General features: G+C 44.7%; 1 protein-coding gene across 11 annotated transcripts in view; it reads right to left on the bottom strand.

Moving 5' to 3' along the window:
- Positions 1 to 23,215, bottom strand: part of EFHC2 (EF-hand domain containing 2) — a 246,184-nt gene that overhangs the window by 57,246 nt on the left and 165,723 nt on the right. For 10 of the 11 annotated variants that reach the window (XM_082718226.1, XM_082718232.1, XM_082718231.1 and 7 more), the window contains one exon: positions 11,575 to 11,680. The exons of the other annotated variant lie outside the window; for it this stretch is intronic. In XM_082718226.1, coding sequence (XP_082574352.1) covers positions 11,575 to 11,680 — 106 coding nt within the window. The remainder of the gene's footprint in view (positions 1 to 11,574; positions 11,681 to 23,215) is intronic. 11 annotated transcript variants of the gene reach the window in all.

Below are 23,215 nucleotides of genomic sequence, written 5' to 3'. Positions count from 1 at the left end.
AAGAACTGGAGAGCTTCTGGGTTGGCAGGAACATGTGGAGATTCCGGGAATGTGGCATGTGCACAGAGGTTGGAAACTCCCCACTCTTTCCCCCTACCTCCCCCTAGGCACCTCTACCACCCGGGCTGTTCTGAGTTCCATCTTTTTACAATAAACCAGTGATATAGGAAGTAAAATGTTTCTCTGAGTTCTGTGAGCTGCTGTGGCAAATTCATTGAACCCAGAGAAGGGTCATGGGAACCTCTCATGTACAGCCAGTGACCAGAAGCACAGGTGATAAACTGGTGTCTGAAGGGGGTTGGGGGGAAGGGGCAGTCTTGTGGGACTGAGCCCTTATACCCTTTGGGATCTGATGTTGCCTCTGAATGGATCAAGTTAGAACTGAGCTGAATTGTAGGACCCTTAGCTGGTGTCAAGAATTGTTTGGTATGTGGAAAAAAAAAAAAAACACACACACACACATCGGAATTGGAACCAGAATTGTAGCCAACCCCAAATTTTAGGGAGATTTTCACAGACACTAGTTTAAATGGATGACCAGAAATTAAATTGAGATCCAAAGGAGGGTGAGAAAACAGAAGATAGGATTTAAGCAACTCAGCAGAGGGGAGGCAACAATAAAGGAGAGGGGAAAAGTATCTTCTTCATAGTCTTGCCTGTAATTGGGTCCATCTAAAGAAGTCACATGGGCAAACTCCCACTAAATAAAGAGGCCTTTGGTGACACAAGAAACCCCACACTCCCACTGCTTAACTGTTCTAATAAATCCACAAATATTCTACGTTACATAATATTTATGACAATCTGGGCAGTGAATAAAAATATTCTTTGTGTTCACTGACCTTTTATTCATGCTACACCACAAAACGAGAAGAAAAGTACAGGTCAGATTGTATTCTCTGCAGCACACGTACATTGGGAGTGGAAAGAACCGTGTGGTAATTCTACAACAGGAGAGCCCATCCACAGCTGCCGATCCTTCCCCTTCCGGATGAGGATGAGCTGCTGGAGTTTCTGTAAAACAGCCTCCTGACTGTGCATATCCGCCATCTTAAATATCTGTGCACAGCAGGCTGTGCCAGCGCACCTCCTGAGCTTCTCACTCTTTCCACTTTGGCCCTCACCGGTCCGACTTTCTGCACTCGTTTCCTCTGCCTGAAAGCTTTTCTTTGGCCTCTGAGGCCCACTTTGGCTGCCCCTGTGACATGCCACAAGTTCCCCGGGAATTCATTCTTTTCCCCCCTCGTCAGGAGCAGCTCTCACCCATGACTGACAGGAGCTGATGGATGAATAGTGCACCCCCACCTTGCGCTTTGGGTGGGAAAACACTGAGTCCATGTAGGTCACTGGATCCCTGAGTTTCCCAGAGGCATTAAGCTCCAGTCACCAACATGTGATACTGGTTTGAGGCTAAGCCCTGTGGTAGCTCCTTCCCTTCTACTCTTCATTCCCTGCTCCCTTAATAGTCTTCCCTCCATGCTCCTCACAACCTATATACGCTTGAATCCTTAACTCCACGTCAGCTTCTTGACGAAGTCAAACAAAGACACCGTGTGATTCTGTGTTTACCAGAATTAACAAAATGTCTAGGAAAGTCACAGCACAGCTCAGAACACAGGAAATTCCTTTCAAAATGGTGGGTGGATCCAGAGTCTCCAATGTGACTTCAGGTAACTCAAGAGATGGTGCCCCAAGCGCAAAACTAAATTCAATTTCCTCCAAAGGAAGATTTTCTGGAAGGAGGAAGGACTGTGAGATGCAGAGCAGAATTCAACAATGATGCACAGTCACGACTCCAAAATGGCTGGGAATCATTGTCTGCAAGGGGACCCCACGGCGTCTTCCATGCTGGCTTTGACTAAAGCTACAGACCATGTCAAAGAAGTTGGCAATAAATTACTTGTTCATCAACGGTGAAAAAAAATGTAGCTGCTGATCTGTAAAATCATACAACATTGAAGCAAAGATGGCACACTGGCTGGGAACCCAGTGAACAGCAGCTGCCCAGTGAGAATAGCAAAGCTGTGTGTGAGCTCATGGGCTCTGGATTTATTTGCTTTGACATTTTTAAAAGGAAATTTAATTGGATTATGTCTCCTTCTAGTTTAAAATTTTCTACTGTAGTACTGGCCACCAGATGCATGAGGGGGAAAAGATCGGGAGCCAATTAAATTCCACGCTTCACTGAAACAAGGTTATTTTTATTCCTCCCAAATGTAAGGCTGATGGAATCATGTTAGTGATTTCACTGTTATTCCCCTCCCCATGCTCAAAAAAAAAAAAAAAAAAAAAAAGACGTCTCTACAGGAAACATCTATGAATTTGTAGACAAGTCCAGTAGGGTGTATGGAACTGAAACTCTGGTTTTCTTGGATTTACTGCCTTCTAATAGGTTGACGTGACCTCAGAAGTAATTCAATTGACAAAGTTGTAGAAACAATTGAAATTTCCATGAATCAAAGGGAAATTAATTGGGGGAAGAAATTTTGCAAATATTTGTTGAGATTATCAAGAGCATTGAGATGTCATAAGAAAAAGCTCATTGATTAAAAAAAAAATGCACACACAAAAAAAAACCCCCCAAAACCCCGGGGGATTTGCTTATATGCCTAAGCATTTTTGTCTTTACTATAATAGCCCAGTCACTTCCCACTGCCCTAGACAAAGCTTCAACGGAGCTGTCATCTGTGTGAGTGTAGCTAAAACGCAGGTGTGGCCTTTAAACAAGAAACCTTTCTTTGAAGCTGCCTTCCAGGGTAAATAAAGCTTCCAAGAGGACAGGAATTTTTGCTGAGCTCTAGTGGTTGGCTTCTGCATATGATTCAAGATGACCTCGTCCCATACTTTGAATCAAAGTGGATTCTGGCAAAATTGTTCCCTACTAGGTCACAGTTTTGTGTTAGGTAACTGGTCTGTGTTTATCAGCTACTTTTAAAATCTAATGAGAATGAGTAATAGTCTTTAATTTCAACTGCTAAATTCAACCTCAACTCTTAGAAATAACTGCTTATTTATTAGAGCTGGCAATAGTCCCTAACTATATAATCTTTACCTTTAGGAATGCCTTTGAGTCCCAGCTTCCTGTCTACAAATTGGGAAGAATACTTAATTTTCACAGGATTGGGACAATAAAACGTCACAGGATAGTCCATGCTCTAAATACAAAAAGAAGATCTTTCCCAAGTGGGGAGTCCAAAGACGTATCCTAAGGTGCACCCGAGCAGCCCCCTGGTCCCCATGCCAAGGCCATATGTCACCCTTTGTGCCAAGAAAGGGCTACAGAGTGCATGGCTAATGGTCTGGCAGTTACAGTGCTCATAAAATGAAGCCACATCCAATTTTTCTCAGAAATGTCAAAAGATAAGACGCCAGTCACACAGTGCAAGTTATAAAGTTTATACGAGAACCAATTTAGGGTTATTTTTTAAAACGTGGCTTCGGAGATTAACCAGATAGGCCCTAAACCATGGGCCCTATTCTGCCAGTTTAACAGCCACCATCTGTGAGCAAGCACAACAGAATGGAAATGGGCTCTCCAAGCCTTGACAGCACCACGGCAACATGCTGGAACCGTAGATCATCACACAAGGGAGTGGGAGGTCAGTTACAGCCCCGGTGGCTCACCATGGGCCGCTGTGGGAGGCAGGCAGAGGCCCAGCCACGGCAGCTCCTGAGAATTAAGGCTACAGGCCACAGTCAAAAGTCAGATGGTGGATGACAGTCAGCTTATGCACAGCCATGTAGGGAAATTGCTCACCAAAGGACTAGTCAAAGCTAGATGAGCTACGGACCACAGTCCTCTTTGTAAATTTCACTGTTTTTTTTCTTAGATCCCAGCCTTATTAGCTGAGACCACCTAGCCATCACATGCAGGGGAGCCCCACCTGAGTCCGGGGGACCAGTCCTGACATGCAGTGGACCAAGCACCGGGAGCTGTTATCTGGACCTGACCTCATACCCTGATTGTGAGGTCTGTTTGCCTGAGCCCGAGTTTTTATTCTGGCAACAGACTGTGCTGGGTCATTCTCTACTGGACCCCAGAAGCCCCATTTTCTTCCCTCTTCTCTCTTCCCAGCTCACATCCCTGGGAGAACACCCTCTGTGGACTGCATCACTCACTGAGCTTCCTTATTTCCTGGCTGCTCAGTGGGTCCAGACAGCGGGAAGCAGCAAGAGATCAGGCTATTGATTCCACTTCCCTTCCCTCTGCCCCCTCCCCACCTGCCTATGGTTTGGCGGTGGCTACCTGCAACTACCTGCTGCCACTGCTCCCACTCCTCCACTGGGCTCCACTACCACTGGCCCTGCTCTGCTTCTTCAGATGGTAATGGTTTCCCGCTCTTGCTAGTCCCTGATCGGGTTCCTGTAACCCCAGCCACTCCTCTGGCAATATTCCCTTCATTCAGTCCATATCCCTGACTCCTTTGAGTGTGCTGTGTATGTACCTTTCCTACTGGAGCCTCACTGGTAAAGGGACTTAGCCAGCTCTGTCCCCTGGGTGCGACACTGAAGGCTTAGTTCAAGCCTACACACTGGCTTCATCTCATTGCTGAATAGTGCTAACTTCAGGGATCCCCATCACTGTGCTCCCTGTTTCGGAGAGATGTCCTGCTTTTCCAATCCCATGTCTGGTGTACCAGACCGACCTCCTACTCAGCCCCTGGTTGGCTGAAGCCACCAGTCCTGTTCCTCTTTTCCAGTCCCTATCTGATCACCCCATACGTTCTAGGTAATCAGGTTAGCCTGGGAAGACAGCCTAAATCTCTACTCCAACCATTTGTCCTGTCCATTAACACGGACATGCCATCCCTTGCTCTCAACAGAACTCGAATCTCTCACATCACCCACAGGGCTGGGTCATATTCACGACTTGCGGGATCTCATCCTAAAGTCCCATATGTGACTTTTTGGCGGGGACCACCTCCCCAAATGTTGGCAATCCCCAGAGCTCTAAGCGAGAGGTTTTCTGTGCCCAACTGGGCCCCCACAGACCTCCACAGCTGGTCTGGCTCCTCCTTGACCTCTTCCAGGATTAACTGCTCTCCTGACAACTCCCCACCATGGGCAAAAGATCAGGCAGTGATAGGGGGATAGGGTTGGGCATGGGGCTGTGCTGCACTGCCAGGCTCCCAGTTGATGCCAAGAACAATCAGCAAAGGTTTCAAGGACAGTAAAAACAAACATAAACAAGTGGGACAACATCAAACTAAAATATTTCTCCATGGCAAAGAAAACCATCAATGAAAAGGCAACCTACCCAACGGGAGAAGACATTTGCGAATGACGTACCTGAGGAGGCATTAACATCCTAGATACATAAAGAACTCATAAAATGCAGTATCAAAAAACCAAACAATATGACTTAAAAAATAGGCAGAAGACCTGAAAAAACAGTTTTCCAAAGAAGACACCAGATGGCCAAAAGGTACACAGAAAGATATTCGACATCACTAACCATCAGGGAAATGCAAATCCAAATCACAATGAAATATCAGCTGTCACCTGTCAGAATGGCTTTTATAACAAAGGTAAGAAATAACAGTATTGGTGAGAACATCGAGAAAATGTACTCTTGGTCAGAATGGAAATTGGTACAGTCACTGTGGAAAACAGTATAGAGGTTCCTCAAAAAATTAGAAATAGAATTACCCTACGATCCAGCAATTTCCCTAGTAGGTACTTATTAGAAGAAAATGAAAACGGGAATTTAAAAAGACATATGCCCAGCATTATTTAAAATAGCCACGGGGTGCCTGGGCGGCTCAGATAGTTAAGCATCTGCCTTCAGCTCAGGTCACAATCCAGGTCCTGGATGGAGCCCCACTTCATGCTCCCAGCTCAGTGGGGAGTCTGTTTCTCCCTCTCTCTCTGCCTGTGCTCTCTCTGTCTCTCAAATGAATAAATATATATATTTTAAAGATTTTATTTATTTATTTGGCAGACAGAGATTACAAGTAGACAGAGAGGCAGGCAGAGAGAGGAAGGGAAGCAGACTCCCCACTGAGTAGAGAGCCTGATGTGGGGCTCAACCCCAGGACCCTGGGATCATGACCTGAGCCAAAGGCAGAGGCTTTAGCCCACTGAGTCACCCAGGTGCCCCATGAATAAATATTTTAAAAATAAAAATAAAACAGCCATGATACGGGGGCATCTGGGTGGCTTAGTTGGTTAAGTGTCTGCCTTTGGCTTAGGTCATGATCCCAGGGTCCTGGGATTGATCCCTGTGTTGGGCTCCCTGTTCAGTGGGGAGTCTGCATCTCCCTCTGCCTGCTACTCCCTCTGCTTGTGCTTTCTCTCTTAATAAATAAAAATCTTAAAAAAAAATAAAAAATAAATTAAATTAAATACCCACAATATGGAATCAGCCTAAGTGTCCATCAGTTGATGAACAGATCAAAAAAAAAAAAAATCCCTGCAGGATATATGTAAAAAAGAATATTATTCAGCCATAAAAAAGGAAGGAAATCCTACCATTTCAACATCATAGATGGACCCCAAGGGCATTATGCTAAATGAAATACATCGGACATAAAAAGCCAAGTACTGTTATGACTTCTTTTATATGTAGAATTTAAAAAAACCAACCAACCAAACAAAACAGAACAGACTCATAGCTACAGAGAACAGATTGATGGTCACCAAAGGGGAGGGGGTTAGGCGGGGGAGAATGGACGAAATATGCAAAAGAAATTAAGGCATACATCTTCCAGTTATAAAATAACTAAGACAGGGGAGTAATGTACAGCAGAAGGAATATAGTTAATAACATTGTACGGTGACAGATAGATGGTAGCTAACTGGGTGACCACTGTGCAATGTGCATAAATCACCTGAAACTAATACAATACTGTACGCTAATTAATTTTAATAAAAACTGAAAACAAGAGCTTCAAGAACAATTGGTTGCCGAGTTAGGATGTACCACCCAGGATCCCCTTGAGGAAGGACTTGGTGGCCCAGCTGCCAAGAGTCCCCCTTCAGGGATGGCCTCGGCTATAGAGCTGTCTTGGCTGCAAAGAGTCACATTACCCAAGGTCAACCCCCTTCCTAAAGCAAGCACAGGGATAAAGGCCAAGCCATTGTGGCCCATCTCAGGACAGCTTTGAAAGGCCATTCTAGCTCCAGAACTCTCTGGGCTGGCACAGTTTCTCCCTTCCACAGGTACTGATCCCAAGAACACTCCCTAATGAACCTTTCGCACATTAAACTCCACCTGCTTCCTGGAGAACCCAAACTGTGCAGCGGGCTCTGACCCGAGTGTCGCCAGGCATCATTGGACAGGAACATTTAGAGCACACTTACATGGTTCAGGAGAGACTGTACTTCTCACTACTGATTGTGCTCTATCAACTATGCAACAGCGTGCTCAACCCATTCCCACTGAATATTTTCACATGAGATTATAGACTCACTGGTAACATTCCCAAGCTATCTTATATCCTCTTTATGAAACAATAACAAGCTTAGGAATACCAGAGTGCTGTAGACTTTGGGATCTAGTTACGTTCTCATTATTAAGTTAAATTGGTACCATTTTATACCTATGTCCCTATCTTTCTTAAACCAGTGGGAAAGAAATGGCCCCTTCCAAATGTCTCCCACAGACTGGACTGCTTCTAGGCTTGCTCAGTCGAGATGAGAAGAGACCCAAAGAGTAAAGTTCTCACTGTATATGAGTAACAACTGGAAGAGCCCACTGCTGAAGCACGGGCCCTTTCTCTGATGCTACGTTCCTGTTCCCCCACTGTTCTTCTACCTTTAAAGACAGAATTGCGGCTCTTAGCCTTGGAAGGTGACTGCTCAAGGCCCAGCACCCTCACCTGAGGAAGTAAGACCTCCCCATGTCACAAACGATAATAATAGCTAACATTTAAACCCTTACTGCTAGACAGATGTGGTGATAAGTGTCTTATGCGTATCGACTCAATCCTCACAACCACCCAGATGGAAGTTCTTTTCTTTTCTTTTCTTTTCTTTTTTCTTTTCTTTCTTTCTTTCTTCCTTTCCTTCCCCTTCCCTTCCCCTCCCTTCTTCTTTCTTTCTCTCTCTCTTTCTTTCAGAGAGAGCGTGTACGTATGCACGAACCATCCCATCACCACACACACACACACACACACACAAGAGCGCGGGAGTGGGGAGAGAGGAAGAGAGACTCCTAAGCCCACTCAACAATGAGCAGGAAGCCTGACTGGGGCTCAGTCCCATAAGCCCAGATCACAACCTGATCTGAAACCAGGAATCAGAAGCTTAATCGTTTGTGCCACCTAGGTGCCCCAGAAGTACTACTCTTATCTCCATTGTTGGGGGGAGGAAACCTGAAAGGTTGAGTGACTTGTACAAAGTCACCCAGTTAGTCAATCACAGAGCTGAGGATTTGAACTCAGGGTCATTTCCCAGTCACAGAGTATGCAAGGGATAAAATGGGGGAGGGGTGGCTAAGGGGAGAGGGAATCTTGGGCCTTCCCATGTGGTGGCTCCTCTTCCAGTGTGGGTGGTGAGCCTTCTGTGGGCCCTTAAATCAATGTAATGGTTCACAAACAACATTCAAAAGGGAGAAAGGAGAGGTGTGGGGGAGGGGAGAGAAGAAAAGGAAAAGAGGGACGAAAGAAAGGGACAGAGGAAGAAAGACAAGATGGCATTGCACCACATGTAGTCAGAATAGTATTGTTTCACGAAACTTTGGTTCTGCTGTATCTGTGCATGCTGGGTTGTTATGAAAAAAGTCTAACTGTGGGTTGTTATACCCAAAGGTCATTAAATTTCATTCAAATTCAGTCATCAGGAAAATAAAAATTAAAGTAATAAGCTACCACGCATTCAGAGGCAAAGTGTAAAATCAACTTGAATGTCTATCAACAGAAAAATGGATGAATGAATTATTCTATATCCATATTACAGCTAGCTATTCAAGAATGGCTCAGATTTATACATATTAAACTAGAGAGATTGCCTATGATGTAGCATTAAGAGAAACACTGTCAATACATGCATGTGGTACAATCATATTTTGTACAATGAGTGATGAAGCTCCCAACATACAGATGAACATTTGGGTGGTGGATTGGGCAAAACAGAAAAGGAAGGAAGGAGGAACTAAGGAAAAGTACAACGAAGGCAGCCGCCATCTAGCAAGAAGTGTGTGCATCATTCAGGGTGCCATAGGAAACAGAGGACATGAGCAAATTGTGTAAGTTGAAAGGAATTTAATAAAGTGACTATTTATGAAGTTGTGGGAAGCATTTAGGAAAACCAACAGGGGATCCTGTGGTCCCTCAAGAACTATGGCCACAGGGAGCCAGTGTCACCACTGGGGTGAAGGGGCAAGAGATGGTGGTTACTGGAGCCTGGAGTTGTAGGGAGCTGTATGCAGGAGGCAGTCAATCCATGGGAACTGGCAGGGACAGAAAGGATTTCCCTCTCCTCTCACCCTCCCCTCTCTTGCTGGTACATCACACTGGCCAACCCAATTGGGGGCCAGGGCACTGGGGGATCCATTGACGCAGCCCATAAAGGTCAACTGCCCAGGACTCAGAGCAGGAGGCAGGGGGACTGGAGAAAAGTCCTAATGGGACAAATATTTGGATCATACACAATACAGAGTACTATAACACTGAGTGAGAAAGTGAGAATAAAACCTCCGCCTATGATTTTTCTTTGTACATACAACATTAAATATTTGCATGGATGAGAATTAATAAGGTTACCAAGTGACTGTACCGATTTGCTTTTGTGATAGTATCTCAGATTTTAGTTAATTAAATCCAGTACCTTCAATAATAATTACATTAAAAAAGAAGAGTTCTTCTTTTTTATTCTTTGCAGTGAAAAAGACCTGAGTTTTAATTCTTGAATCTACCACACGCTTGCCATTTCTCTACCTTCCTCATCTCTAAAATGGGGACCCTGAGAACACCTACCTTGTAGGGTTGCTATGAGGGTTAAACCAGTTGATAGATTTTCAGGCCTTAGGGTAATATTTTAGCACATGGTAAGTGTTTACAGTTGTTATGGTGACAACGGGACATCAAGAGCCTCCCAGTGGTGGGTCTACCTGTGTCCACAGCCTGTCTTCAAAGTACCCACCATCTAGCTAGAGCAAGCTGATGACGTCGCTCTCTTCCTTGAAATCTGTCCATGGTCTCCAGCCCTTGTAGGACAATATTCAAAGCTCTCCCTTGCTGGCCTCCCCAGCCTCAGCCTTTTCCACTCCTCCCTTCGTGCGTTCATTCCAGCCACACCAATTCCTTCTGGTTCTGCACAAGCTCCATGCTGTCCCCCACTCCCAGAACCTCAGTTGGGAATGTCTTTTCCCTACCATGCCACTTCCCTCCCTTGCTAACTCTTCTTATTTGTCACTGAAATTTCAAGCACGGCCTCCCCTGAGGAGACTTCCGGTCTCCCAACTCCTCTGCCCCTGCCCCTCCAACCCCAACAGCTTCCTCCTCTTCCCATTCCATCCTCTTCAGGCTGTATCACGCTACACTCCTAATCATGAGTGTATTGATTCCGCCATCATCAGGTGCTCCTCCCCCGACCAAAAGGTAGCAATCATGGCCTTCATCTCTGGACCCCCAGCATGGAGCACAGAACCTGCTGAGAGTGCCTACTTAGTCACGATTTGTCTGAGAGTTAAACTTAGAAATGAGCGAGTTATGTGACCCAAAGTCACTCAACTAAGTAAGTGGCACAGCAGAATTCAACCCGAGTTGTGTTGGACTCCAAAGGCCGCCACTGTCTCCCAACCATCTGGAAGTTCTAAGGCCGCCTGCCACTCCAGAAGAGTCGCATGCCTGAGGGAACTCCCCAGGGGCACTAGACCAGTTCAGGCCAGAATGAGTTGGTCAGCGGAGACCGGGAGGGATAAATGCCTCTTTTCTGGGAGTAATCACATGACATTTGCTTTATCAAGGGACTTTCCCAAGAAAATCAATTTCTGGAGCATGTTAAAATATAAACAAACGGCCATCCACCCACCCACTCCTTAAAGACAATTGGTCCAAAGAGATCTCAGAGAATTCAGACAATTCCACAATGTTGAGAGCACCACCCGATCACATGAACTTTGTTTTCCCTAACCAAGCATTTTTCTACTGAATTTTTATTTTAAATTTGGCTCCACTGTGAAATGCACCCCCCTGCCCTGCCACCTCATCCTATACTGTTTCACGGAGGCAAACCTGTATGCACAGCCACAGACATTCTGGGGATTCTTGACATATGTACCATTTGAGATTTGTTCTCGTGGCTCATGATGATGTTAGCAGAATCCCTTGATAACAGTGTTTATATCTATTTATAACTGTAACCTATTATCCTATTTTCCATATAATTGGATGCGACTGAGGTTAAAAAAAATTCAGCTGCAGAAGAAAAGTCATGTTCTTATAGAGCAGATGTTCGCTCAGCATGGAAAGTGAATTAGCCTTTAACACAAATGCCCAGAAATACATCAGTGCTTTTTCCAAAAGTCCTGGTCTTAATGTTTTATGCTGAAAAATAATTTTTAAGATAAAGGATATTAAAAATGCAATGAAGGTAGCCACAGCTGGTTTTTACAACCGGTGTTAATTTTACCTCTTTCAAGTACGACGGTGCTTCCAATTCGGGCACTGGATTCATTCTCCAGTTCAGGGTGCAGAAAAGTGACTCATAATCTATTTGTTCTTTACTGTCTTCAAATCTGAAAATATAATTATAATATATAATTTGACTCAATCTACAGAGTTCAGGACCAAAATGTCAGCTTAAATGCTATCCAGGAAAACATGTCAGGTTAGGTTTTAATACCTGATATTTTTCTTATTTCTTACTAGATTTTTGAACTTTGTGAGCAGAGATCCCACACAGCTAATTCACCAGTGTCTCCAGCACCTGAAGTCATGCTGGCACTTAGTAGGTGCTCAGTAAAGCTCTGTTGCAGTTGCCATAGAAACAAATGAGCTTATTATTCAGTAACTAAGACCATTTTGTTCAGAGTATTTGCAGGCCCTCTTAATTTAATATGGTTGGTACTGTAGGTCAGTGAAACAAAACCACCTTGTGTTTCTTAAATTGCATGCTTTTTAAATTTTTAAGGGGAGCCTAGACTCAATGCGTCTACTAAGATACTTTTAGGAAAAATAAAAGATATCTTTATCATTTATTATGATGAAGCCATTAAAAGGGGTTATTTAGGGGTGCCTGGGTGGCTCAGTCGGTTAAGTGTCCGATTCTTGATTTCAGCTCAGATCGTGATCTCAGAGCTGTGAGATCAAGCCCTGCATTGTGCTCTGCCCTGGGTGTGGAACCTGCTTAAGTTTCTCTTTCTTGCTCCCCCTCTGCCCCTCCCCACCCCTAAAAGAAAATAAAGGGGGGGTTGTTATTCAGATCCATGTATGCTGTCCAGGGGAAAATGTTCAGGATATATTGTTGAGCAGAAAGGAGGTTACAAAATAGTATGTAGAAATATGATCTCATTCGAGGTATATATTTATATAAAAAGGCACAAGGGCACGTGGGTGGCTCAGTCAGTTAAACATCCGACTCTTCATCTAAGCTCTGATCTTGACCTCAGGGTCATGAGATCAAGCTCCGTGTTGGGCTCCACACTGGATGTGGAGCCCACTTTAAAAAAAAGAGAAAAAGAAAGGCATAGAAAAATTCTAGCAACAATACATTGAAGTATTAAAACAGCTATCTCTGAAAAGAGAGAATACTTTTTGCTTTTTGCTTTAGAGTTCTCTGTATCTGAATTGTTTTAAATTTGAGAAAAAATATTAAGCCCATGTTTCACTTAAAAGAAAACACTGGCACAAATTTAACCTTAACCATAATAGAGTTTTGGCCATTAAGACCCAGTCATTTCAAACACAATTGTTGGAATGACCTAAACACAAAGTGAAATTCTTCTTAGTATAATACCTCAATGCCACCCAGTCTTAATTTCACCACACTCTGCCAATTTTGAAAGCTAAACATATATTGGTCATGTCAGACCATTTTTTGAAGGGCAAGATGAAGGTGTTGTTCCAAGCACCCTGCCAGGGTTCCTGCCCTGCTCAGGACCTCCAACTCAATAGTCCCCTTCCAACTGGCAAGTGAGGTGTACAAGATACTGTGGCAAGAATGAACAGGGGATAATTACTTAAAAGAAAACCTGGTGATAATAAACTTGGGAAAATAACATACTCATAAACAGTCAAAAGCCTCCCCCCCCCACCACAGGAGTAAAGAAAATAATAGCTCATATTTATAAACTAATACAAATTAGCAGTAATAAGTTAAGTGTTACAAGATGAAGTCACATAGACTGGTCAATCTAAACAAAGTAGAATAAACAGAGTGATCAGAAGAGGAGAAAGAGAATTCGGTTCTTCTTTTGTGTACATTTTCTTTGGCTGAGGATTCTGGGACACAACTCCAATATGCTGCCCCCTACCACTGTTTATCCTCTGGATTTTGGCTCGCTTGTCATTTGAACTCCTTGAAAGGACATTCTCTGTTTATGGAAATATTTGTAGCCAAAATGCTGGACCATTATGTCTTTTATTTGTGTGTTTTTTGGGAGAAGAACTAAAACTCAATCAATTAAAGATGTTTTGTAAGAAACTTTCCTCTAGCATGGAGTCTTGAAGACAAGTATTCCCTAATACTCTGAGTAGGAGCTGAGGTCAGAGAATGAGGTCACGTAGGGCCTTTGACTTTCATACTAAGGAAAACTAAGAGCCACTGGGGCATATTGTACACAGAGCAGTTATGGGATCTCAGCTGTATCTTCTAAAGATCACGCTCATGGATACATTGAGAAGAGAATGCAGGAGCAGGGCCGAAGTGGCGAGGGCAGTTAGCGGTCTTCTACATAATGGCAACCTAGATGGCAGTGGGGCAGTGGAGGGCACTGAGGAGTAGTCAATTCTGAAAGATATTTTCAAAGATTTGTTTGTTTTAGAGGGAGAGCAAGCAGGGGAGGGGGTTGGGACAGAGGGTGAAGGAGAGAGGGAATCTCAAGCAGACTCCATGCAAAGTGCAGAGCCCAACGTGGGGCTTGATCTCATAACCTAGAGATCATGACCTGTGCCAAAACCAAGAGTCAGATGCTCAACTGACTGAGCCACCCAGGTGCCCCACTTCTCAATATATTTTGAGTGTAGGGTTCCTGAAGGATTGTACAGAGTCAGAGAGACAGACAGAGCGAGACAGAGAGAATGCATGGACTCGGGACAACCCCAAGGGTTTTGCTTGACCAACTAGAAAAATACAGCTGTCCTAACTGAGATAGGAAGGACTGTAGGGGCTACAGGTTAGGGGTAAACAAAATGAAGAGTTTTGTTTCGATGTTACATTTTGATGGGAAGGGGGCAGCTGGACATAGGAGTCTGAAATTCAAGGAAGAGGTTGGAGTTGAAGATAGAAATGTGGGAGCCACTCACACATAGATGGTATTGAAAGCCACCAGACCAGGAGACTGGATGAGATCACCAATGAACTAAGTATCTCTATCTGTTCCTACAGTACCGAATGTAATTGTCAGTAAATTCCCATTACAACAATTATAGGAGACACTTATTTAATTCTAGAAGTTTCAGAATTCAATTCTTAATTCAGAAGTATAATATCCCAGTAATTTGGGAGCCAGTCAAAAGACTACCAAACAGACGTAGGGTCACATTAGACTCAGCCCCCGTATCCAATGCACTCTCCGGTCCTGTAGGTTCTACCACCATAGCAGATCACCAATCTCTTTTTTCCACCTCCTCTACTACTCACTAATTTCAAGCCACCATCAACTCTCACCCAGGTTACAACGATAGCTTTGTAGTTTGGTCTTACTGCTTCTACTCTGAACTTTGCTACAGACCCAACCTCAACCAAATGAGCTTTCTTTTTCTTTCTTTTTTTTTTTTTTTCCAAATGAGCTTTCTAAACACAGACCAGATCAATAACTTCCTTGCTTGGAACTCTCCAGTGGCTTCCCAATCCACAAGAACATAAGCTGAACTCCTTATCAGGACTGAAAAAACCCTAAGGAACCTGGTCACTACTGACTCCTCCAGATTCATCTGAAAACTCTCTGTTTGCAACATTCCAGGTGTACTAGCCTTCTTGCTGTTCTCTGAGCATGCCAAGATTGCTCCCAGAAGTGCGAGGCATTTGCACCCCCTAGTCCTTTTGCCTGGAAAGTCTCCACTCAAATGTTGCTTTTTCAGAAAGGCCTTCCTGAAGTTCCTCTTGCCTAACAGAGTCCCCCTGCCTAAATCAGCATTTTCCCTGGACGATGGCAAGTGAAACTTACAGAAAAATTTCTGGAATCACCACTGGAACTCCTATTATCATACCTTGTTACCAATTAGGTTTATACCATGCCTACCTGTTACCCCTGGGCCCCCGGCCTTCTCCCCTGCCCAACTCGTGATATGTTAGACTCAACACATCAAAACATTTACCCATTTGAAGACTATTTGGAAAGGATATTCCTGACTCAAATGATATTCGGGAAGGATCAAATGCTGTAAACGGAAGAGTACACAGCTTAGAAATGAAGTATAAAATTTCTCTGAGGAAAGGGGCACCTGGATGGCTCAGTCAGTTAAGTGGCTCACTCTTGGTTCCGGTTCAGGTCATGATCTTGTGGTTGAAGGATAAGCCCCTTGCCAGGCTCTGTGCTCAGTGAGAGTCTGCTTCAGATTCTCTCCCCACTCTCCCTCTGGCTTGTTCTTTAACTCTCTCACCCTCTTTCTCTCTCTCAAATAAAATCTTAAGAAAAAAATTTTTTTCTGAGGAAAAATGTTTGAAAGATTTGATCTTTCCAAAGGCCCAGAGTGAGGCTTCAAGGAAGAGTTGAGCTGATGTGGTGTAATTCTCCAAGTTTTTCTTTTCAGTTTTGTCTTAGAGGATCTCAGTGGATATGGAAATCCCAGCAAAAGGAGCAAAGGAGAAAAGAACAAAGAATCTTTCAATTAAAAGGGATAAAAGTAGCCAATGCTTCTTGGAAGAATTCTTCACTCTTGGGAAGTGGACAGAGTTGCAGTTAATCATGATGGGTTGATCACAAATATATTTATCTCCCTTTCCCACCAAAATCTCACCAAGACGATAATGAAGGAATAAAAATAAGTAATAGCCTACAATGACAATGGTAGCTGGAAAAAAGACAACATTGGACAAGAATCTTCAGAATCTCTTGCACAATGGAAAGCCAACACAGGGCTTATAAGTGACTTGGCAGAACTGAGGAAGGGAAGCTAAACTCTAAATGTCCAGAGGCAGGGGCCACTTAGAGATTAGCCAGTGTAGCCCACAAAGATCCCGAGATGTGGAGAATGCAGATTGCAGGTTCCAACAGAGGCAGGGTCATGGTGTGGGACTGAAAACAAGGGCTGTTTTTCAAAGCCTGAATAAAGCAATGGCAGCTGGAGCCCCGAGTACCTTCCTCTATACTGTCCTCTTCTACAGAAATTCAACTAAAAGAGCTTTAGTCAGGGGTGGGGCTGAAGCATAATGGAGGGCAGAGGAGAGCATTACACATTGAACTTGAGCCTCTCAGCCACTTTTCTTCCCCTTTCCCATTTCAAGAACACCAACAGCCACACTTCAATGAATCTGCTTTCCCTCATTCCACACTCCCTCCTATTCCAGCAGGAGAAGATAGAATTCTTCTCTTGATCCTCCGAATGGGCCTAGAAAAATCTCCAGATTCCAGCTTCTGGGGATACTGCATGAAAATAAGGGCTACGAGATGGACTTGTGCAGTGAAACCCATGAATCCATAAGATCCACCCTGCAAAAGCTTCCAACATTAAAGACAGAAGCCAAAACAGCAACAGAAAAAAAAAAAGGAATCAGAAAAACAAATACAGTTCAGGTTGCAGAAGGAAAGAGGTGAGATAAGAGTGATAAAGTATATCCATGAAAAAAGAACAGAAGACTACCAAAAAGGATCATTCAAATTAACATGTGTTACTGGAATAAAACAAATCTGACAGTAGTAAATAGACCCAGTAGAAGAGGTAGAATATCATGTTGAGGAAATCCCTTAGTAAGTCTATCATAATGGCAAATAGAAAATTGGGGAGTCTAAAAGAGATCCAAATCTGGGATATCTAAAATCTTAATGACAGGAGTCCTCACTGAGAGGAAGATGCAAATGGAGGGGAGAAAATTACTACAAATCAACAGAAAGTTTCCTAGAACCACAGGACAGAGTCTCCAGACCAGAAGGGTCTGTAAAGTGTTAAGTGCCCACAAGCCCAGACACACAAGACAACATTGGCAAAATTCCAGAACACCAGGAACAAAGAGAAGATCCTAAGGGCATCTAGAAGGAACAATAATGGGAACGAATAGTATGTTAAATTCTCAAGCACAGTAACAGGAAGTTAGTATTAGAATCCAAAAATGAGAAACAGGAATAGTAGTACATGCCTGCTATTTAAATGTCTATAGAGATAGCTACAAGGGATGAGAGAGGCTGCTTCTTGTGAATGGGTCTGGGAGGTGGGGAAGGATATGGCTGGAAACTACTCTTGCTGGAATAAACTTTTCAGAATTGAGTTTTGTTTCTTTTTCTTTTCTTTTTTTTTTTTTTAACTATGAGTGTGTATCAGTTGGCTATCAATACAAATTTACAAAGCAGAAAAAGCAGATGAGAGACCTTGAGATGTGCTTTTCAAGGTGGTACAGTTGTACAAGTCAGACTTGGAAAGGAAGACGTGCCACTAGTTGGGGCTTGCTGGTGAAGAATTAGTCTGCAGTCTTCCTCCCTGCTCCAAAGTTCTGTACACCGCTTCCTCCCCCAGACTGCTGATGGGGTGAGGTTTGTCACGCCCTCCTCTGCTATATAACATACACGAAATCTACTATATGGTATTGTTTGATGAGGTAGAGAGAGAGAGAGAGAGAGGATACAAAGGAGTGTTCTAGTTCTAAAAACAGTCCAAGCTGGAGGCAGAGGAACCTGGGGGTGGCAGTTCAGAGAGGCAGAGGGCTTGGCTGTAGGGGCCTAGGAATGGGTAGGTCGTGTTTACATGTACCACTGGATACCATCTCCCACAGCCACCTGTCATGGCGTCCTACCTGCCTCATGGCTACAGGTCATTGTTAGCCAAATCCTACCCAACCTTTCAAAATATTTTGGAAAGGCCTCTGAATCGTATAGAAAATATATCTCCTTGCTTCGGGGTCATGCTGTGTTCCTGATCAAAAATATTAGCCTCCTGGTTCTCCCCCTGAATCCCCTACTTTGCTCCTCTCCAAATGACATTTGGCTCTTGCTAAGACTCTGATCCATGGTCAAAGGATGAAGATTTGCCACTCTGGAAGTCATTCTCTTGAAAAGGCCATGAAAGCAATTCCAAAGAACTGTCTATGGCGACATTGTTGAAATTAGTGCACAGTCTTCCAGGGCGACTGCCCTAAAGGGCAGCACTAATTCTGGCTTTAAAGTGTTTCTCTGCTTGTTAAAAAGTCAGCCTCCTTACTTTAAAGTCCCAGCTCACAGTGCTAAAGTGTTTTCCTAAAACCTCCATAAATTCTTCTTTCCCTTTGATACTGGGGCAAGCCACCATTTCCTTCCCGACACAAACTAAGGGACGTATTTGTGGAGAAAGAGGGAGGGAAGGGAATTTCTCTGGTTCCTCCTTCGAGAATCATGACCCCCAAGCACGCTTCTCAATGCCTTGCTAGAAACACGGGTGCTTGTGCTCCCCCTCCCAAAAATGATGAATGGCCCCAAACTACAGAAGCCATTTAACTCCTTGCCACAGGGAATAAAGCTGCTCTGCTTTATTTCCAGCATCTCTGGAGGTATAAACCATGTGGTGGCAGCTGTATGTGGCTGAAGAGTAACGTGGCTTCCCCCTCTGCTGCGAAGGCCATCTTGTAACATAGGGGAATGGGCTGGGATGTATGACCGGGACTAGAAGGGAGGGCAGGCAGGAGAGACACATTTATTTGTTTGTTTGTTTTTGAGAGAGGCCAGAGGGGCCAGGAGCAGAGGGGGAGGGAGAGAGAATTTTAAGCAGGCTCCATGCCCAGCACGAAGCCTGACCTGGGTCTCCATCTCCCAATCCTGAGATCAGGACCTGAGCCAAAATCACGAGTCAGATGTTCAACTGACTGAGCCACCCAGGCGTCCCGGCAAAGACACACTTCTGACTCATGCCGTTGTGTTTGGTTTCCATGCATTACCCAGCAAACCCAGGGGCACACGCTGGAACACCTGGTGAGATTCTTTTTTTTTTTTTTAATTTTTTATTTTTTATAAACATATATTTTTATCCCCAGGAGAGCACCTGGTGAGATTCTTAAAGAATGGACAGTTCAGAAAAAAAGTCAAGCTCCAGGCCACTGCATCAGTTGGTCATACAAACCCAGAGCTGGCCAGGTGGCGTGGCTCAAGTTATCAGTGAGGAGCTCCAGTCATGTCCGGACAGCCGGGCCTCTAAATTCCTGTTCTCATTCCAACACACACCTTCTCGGCGAGGCATGTCACAACGGCCAAGTATGGAGTGTGCTCAAGGTTGACACTCTGTTGATCCATGTGGATTTGGAATTTTTAAAAAAATTTCTTAAAAACCATGTATCACCTTATATTGGAAAACGTAGGATGCATCTGGGAGGTGGGGCTTCTTTCTGTGGACTTCCCGGGGCACCAAACACTGCCACAGTGGCAGCCACACTGCCTGACCCTTGTCCCTCGGCCCCACTGCCAGGTACTGTTGGGTGAAATCACCAGAGTCCAAACCATGCCTCTGGGGGGGACGGGGGCACAGGGGCTGAGGCTGGGGAGAGTATAACGAGATGATATGAGAGCCCCATTAGCCCCGTTAACTTTTTCCATTTTAACTGATATTTCTGGATGCGGCACCCACTCTCTCGGGAGGTCAGTTCGAAGGCATTCCATGGAGCCCAGAGCCAGCTGCGAAAGGCCAGCTTGGGGCAGAGCTGCTAGGGAAAGAGTTGCACTTGAATTTCCAGTTGTTCCAAGTGCCGATTCACAAGGCCAGTTAGGAAAGGAGGCTACCTCTTTACTCCCCAGTCCCACACAGAACACAGAATGGAATGACCTCAGAATACTCTCCACTTCCTAATGGTTTGAGAACCAGGATTTCTTGCTTATTAATACTTAGGAAACATTAATAGTCCAAAATGAGGGCTCAGAGGTGTTGAGTCCATTTACAAGGATCACATGGGTGGGAGGCAGTAGAGCTGCAGAGCTCAGAGGCAGGTCTGGTGCATATCAAGCCCGTGTTTTTCTCCCCTCCCTGACCCTCACTCCCCAGTGCACTAGCACAGGACAAGTGTCTGGGGATACAAAGGTGAATGAGACACAGCCCTGATTCCCAGGAGCTCAGACAGGGACAATGTAGGGAGTTCTCATCCTGTTAGAGACTCATCTTAGTCCTCTGCAAGGTCCCTCAGTGACAGAGCCTCTTTATACCTCAGGGTCGGCACTTACAAACTGGGGAATCGTGTCTAGCCTCAACTAGAACATTCCCTTCCAAGGGTTTACAAAATATCCTAGGGCCCTTGGCACTATGTCAATATGGAGTGTCAGTCCCCCATTACTACTACCACTTAGAACATTTAAGTCGGATGCCCTGTGCAGCAGTGAAAGGAATCTGACTGGTAAGTACAGAGAGTTCAGACCAGCTCCCACAGCACAAACTGGTGGGGGGCTGAGGTAGCCAGAGGTGTAAAGATTTTGAAGTCCTGCTCTTAGCTTGAGTTGTGCTAGTAAGGAAAAAACCTAGTGGAATCCCAAGAAAAATGGAAAGGCAGTAGAGGGAACTCTTCCTAGCGAGATGCAGCGCTAGGCAAAATACATACATGACAATCACTGTGTGGAAGAAATCGGCCAACTCTTTGGCCACACAGTTTTCCATCCCCTGATTTCTGTTCACACAGCAGGGCTATCCAGCTGCTCAACAGCTGCCCAGCTGCATCCCGTGGCAGGTAACACTGCCCCTGGGCAGAGCGTGCACTGAACCAAAACAATAAACTCCAGGCCTGCCTCCCACAGGAGATGGCAGACGTCAGAGGGGCTCTGGCTCAGCGTGCCACAGGAGGGCTGTGCAGAAGGAGAGTCTGGTCAAGGCTCTGGAAAGCCCTGCGGAGTCTGTGGGGAACAATAAGAATGCAGAATATAAATGTGAGCTGCAGGCTGATGGGTCCATGAGGAATTAGGGCCGTCTTTGAAAGGAATCTGCGGAGATGATGCAAAACACCAAGCATGTGACCCAAATCGTGGCGGGGCATATTGGAGGGAGAAGGGACTGGGAATGAGACATTTTCTAATCTGACTAGTCTGAAGCTTCCCCTCAGTGAGGAGCAGGGTCACTGCACAATTAGAGGCAGAGTTAGACTGAACAGAGCCTGCATAGCAACTCAGGGGGATGACCTCCACAAAGCTACATGGGGCTTGGAGGCGGACGCACGCTGAGCCTGGGATGTCTCCGAAGCGAATCGTGGAACAGCCTTTCTGCCTTTCACGTCAAATCGAAAAGGCGAAGACGTAACAGTCTGCTGAGAAAAGGAGAGGATGAGGACTTGGTGGCCTCGGTGTTAGAGAGGAAACATCTAGGTCCTCCAGAGGCCAGGCTCCCACATCACTGGACTTTCCAGGACAACACATCCCTGGGGCCATAAGAGATAATCTAATAAATATCCACAGCTTCCTGACTGGAGACAGCTTAATGTGCGAAACGCCTTCAGATCCAAATGTTTGAAAACAAGGCTTCCTCTGTGTAGAAGGACACAAGTTTCTTCCAGGTCATTTCTAAGTCAGGGTGTGTGGTCTGTGGTCCCTGACTTCAACTTCTCTCCTAGGCCCCAATCATCACCTAGTACCAGGTGCTGCACTGGGTACTTTATAGACGTTATCTTAAGTCACCCTCAGAACTTTCAGGAAGGAGGTATTATATCATTTCAGAGGTAAGGAATCTGAGGGTTGGGCAGGTCAAAAATCTTGCACAAGGGGTGCCTGGATGGCACAGTCGATTAAGTGTCTGACTCTTGGTTTCAGCTCAGGTCATGGTCTCAGGGTCACGGGATCAAGCCTGCACTGGGCTCTGTTCAGCAGGGAGCCCCCTTGAGATTTTCTTTTCCTCTCCCTCTGCCCCTCTTGCTTGTGCACATTCTCTCACTCTTGCTCTCAAATAAATAAATCATTTAAAAAAATGTTAAATAGCTCATGTGGAGGACCACCTGGATGACTCAGTCCATTAAGCATCCAACTTGATTTCAACTCAGGACATGATCTCAGGGTTGTGAGATCGAGCCGTGCATCAAGCTCTGTACTGGGCATGGAGCCTGCTTAAGATTCTCTCTCTCCCTCCCTTTGCTTCTCTCCCTGCTCACACTTGTTAAATAAATAAACAGCCCATGCGGCTTTGGGAATGTGATAACTGAAGAAACGAGACTCCTAGGCCTGCCTATTTCATCTGAAGTCCTTTACACCAGGATGACCTAATTATCTGTCACACTGATGCCAGCAGATAAAACCAAATTGAGCTGACAGTCCAGAAAATAACTGCAGGTCAATTCAGTGCATACTTCCAATTGGATTGGCCCTCCTGAGTCTGCTTCTGATGCTTCTGACCCTAGTGCTCCTGCATAGGATTTAGTTTTATCTGTTCCTTTTGTCTCAGATGAGGACACCCACTCCAGCTCCTGCTTAAGAACAATTGCTCCAACTGACAACCCTCAGCCTCCCAATGGAGAAGGGGGTGAAGGAGTTCAGAACTGATGATTTCAGTCTTCCTTTAAGGAGCAAAGAGATTTACAGAAAGTTTGTGAGTAGAAGAGCAGCACTATGACATTTTTGTTCTTAGACGGTATTAACCTGCTATATGTAAAGATGGATTTAAATAATTAGAGACTGGTGGAAGAAAGACCAACATGGAGGCCCTGAATAGTCAAGAAGAACTGTGGGTCTGAACCAGAGTGAAGATAGTGGGAATGGAGAAGAAAGTGGGAAGACAGTGGGAATGACAAGGAATAGGAAGGAGGTAGAATTGTCAAGACATTCCTAAATACTCCTAAATACTCTCTCTAAACCTCAGCCTCCTCAGGTGAGGCAAGAGAATATAAGTTGTAACTCATAAAGTAGTTCTCACAAAGCAATTGAGGTGAGGTCTTCTGTCAATGACGACAATGCCTAGAACATAGTCCAAAATGTCAAACTTACCAAGATAAGTGAGTCAGAGGCGGGGCTGGGGATAATGTCATAGAAATGAAA

The sequence above is a fragment of the Mustela nivalis genome (genome assembly GCF_964662115.1).
Source record: "Mustela nivalis genome assembly, chromosome: X".
Taxonomy (NCBI): Eukaryota; Metazoa; Chordata; class Mammalia; order Carnivora; family Mustelidae; genus Mustela; species Mustela nivalis.
This window is presented reverse-complemented; position numbering and strand designations above follow the sequence as displayed.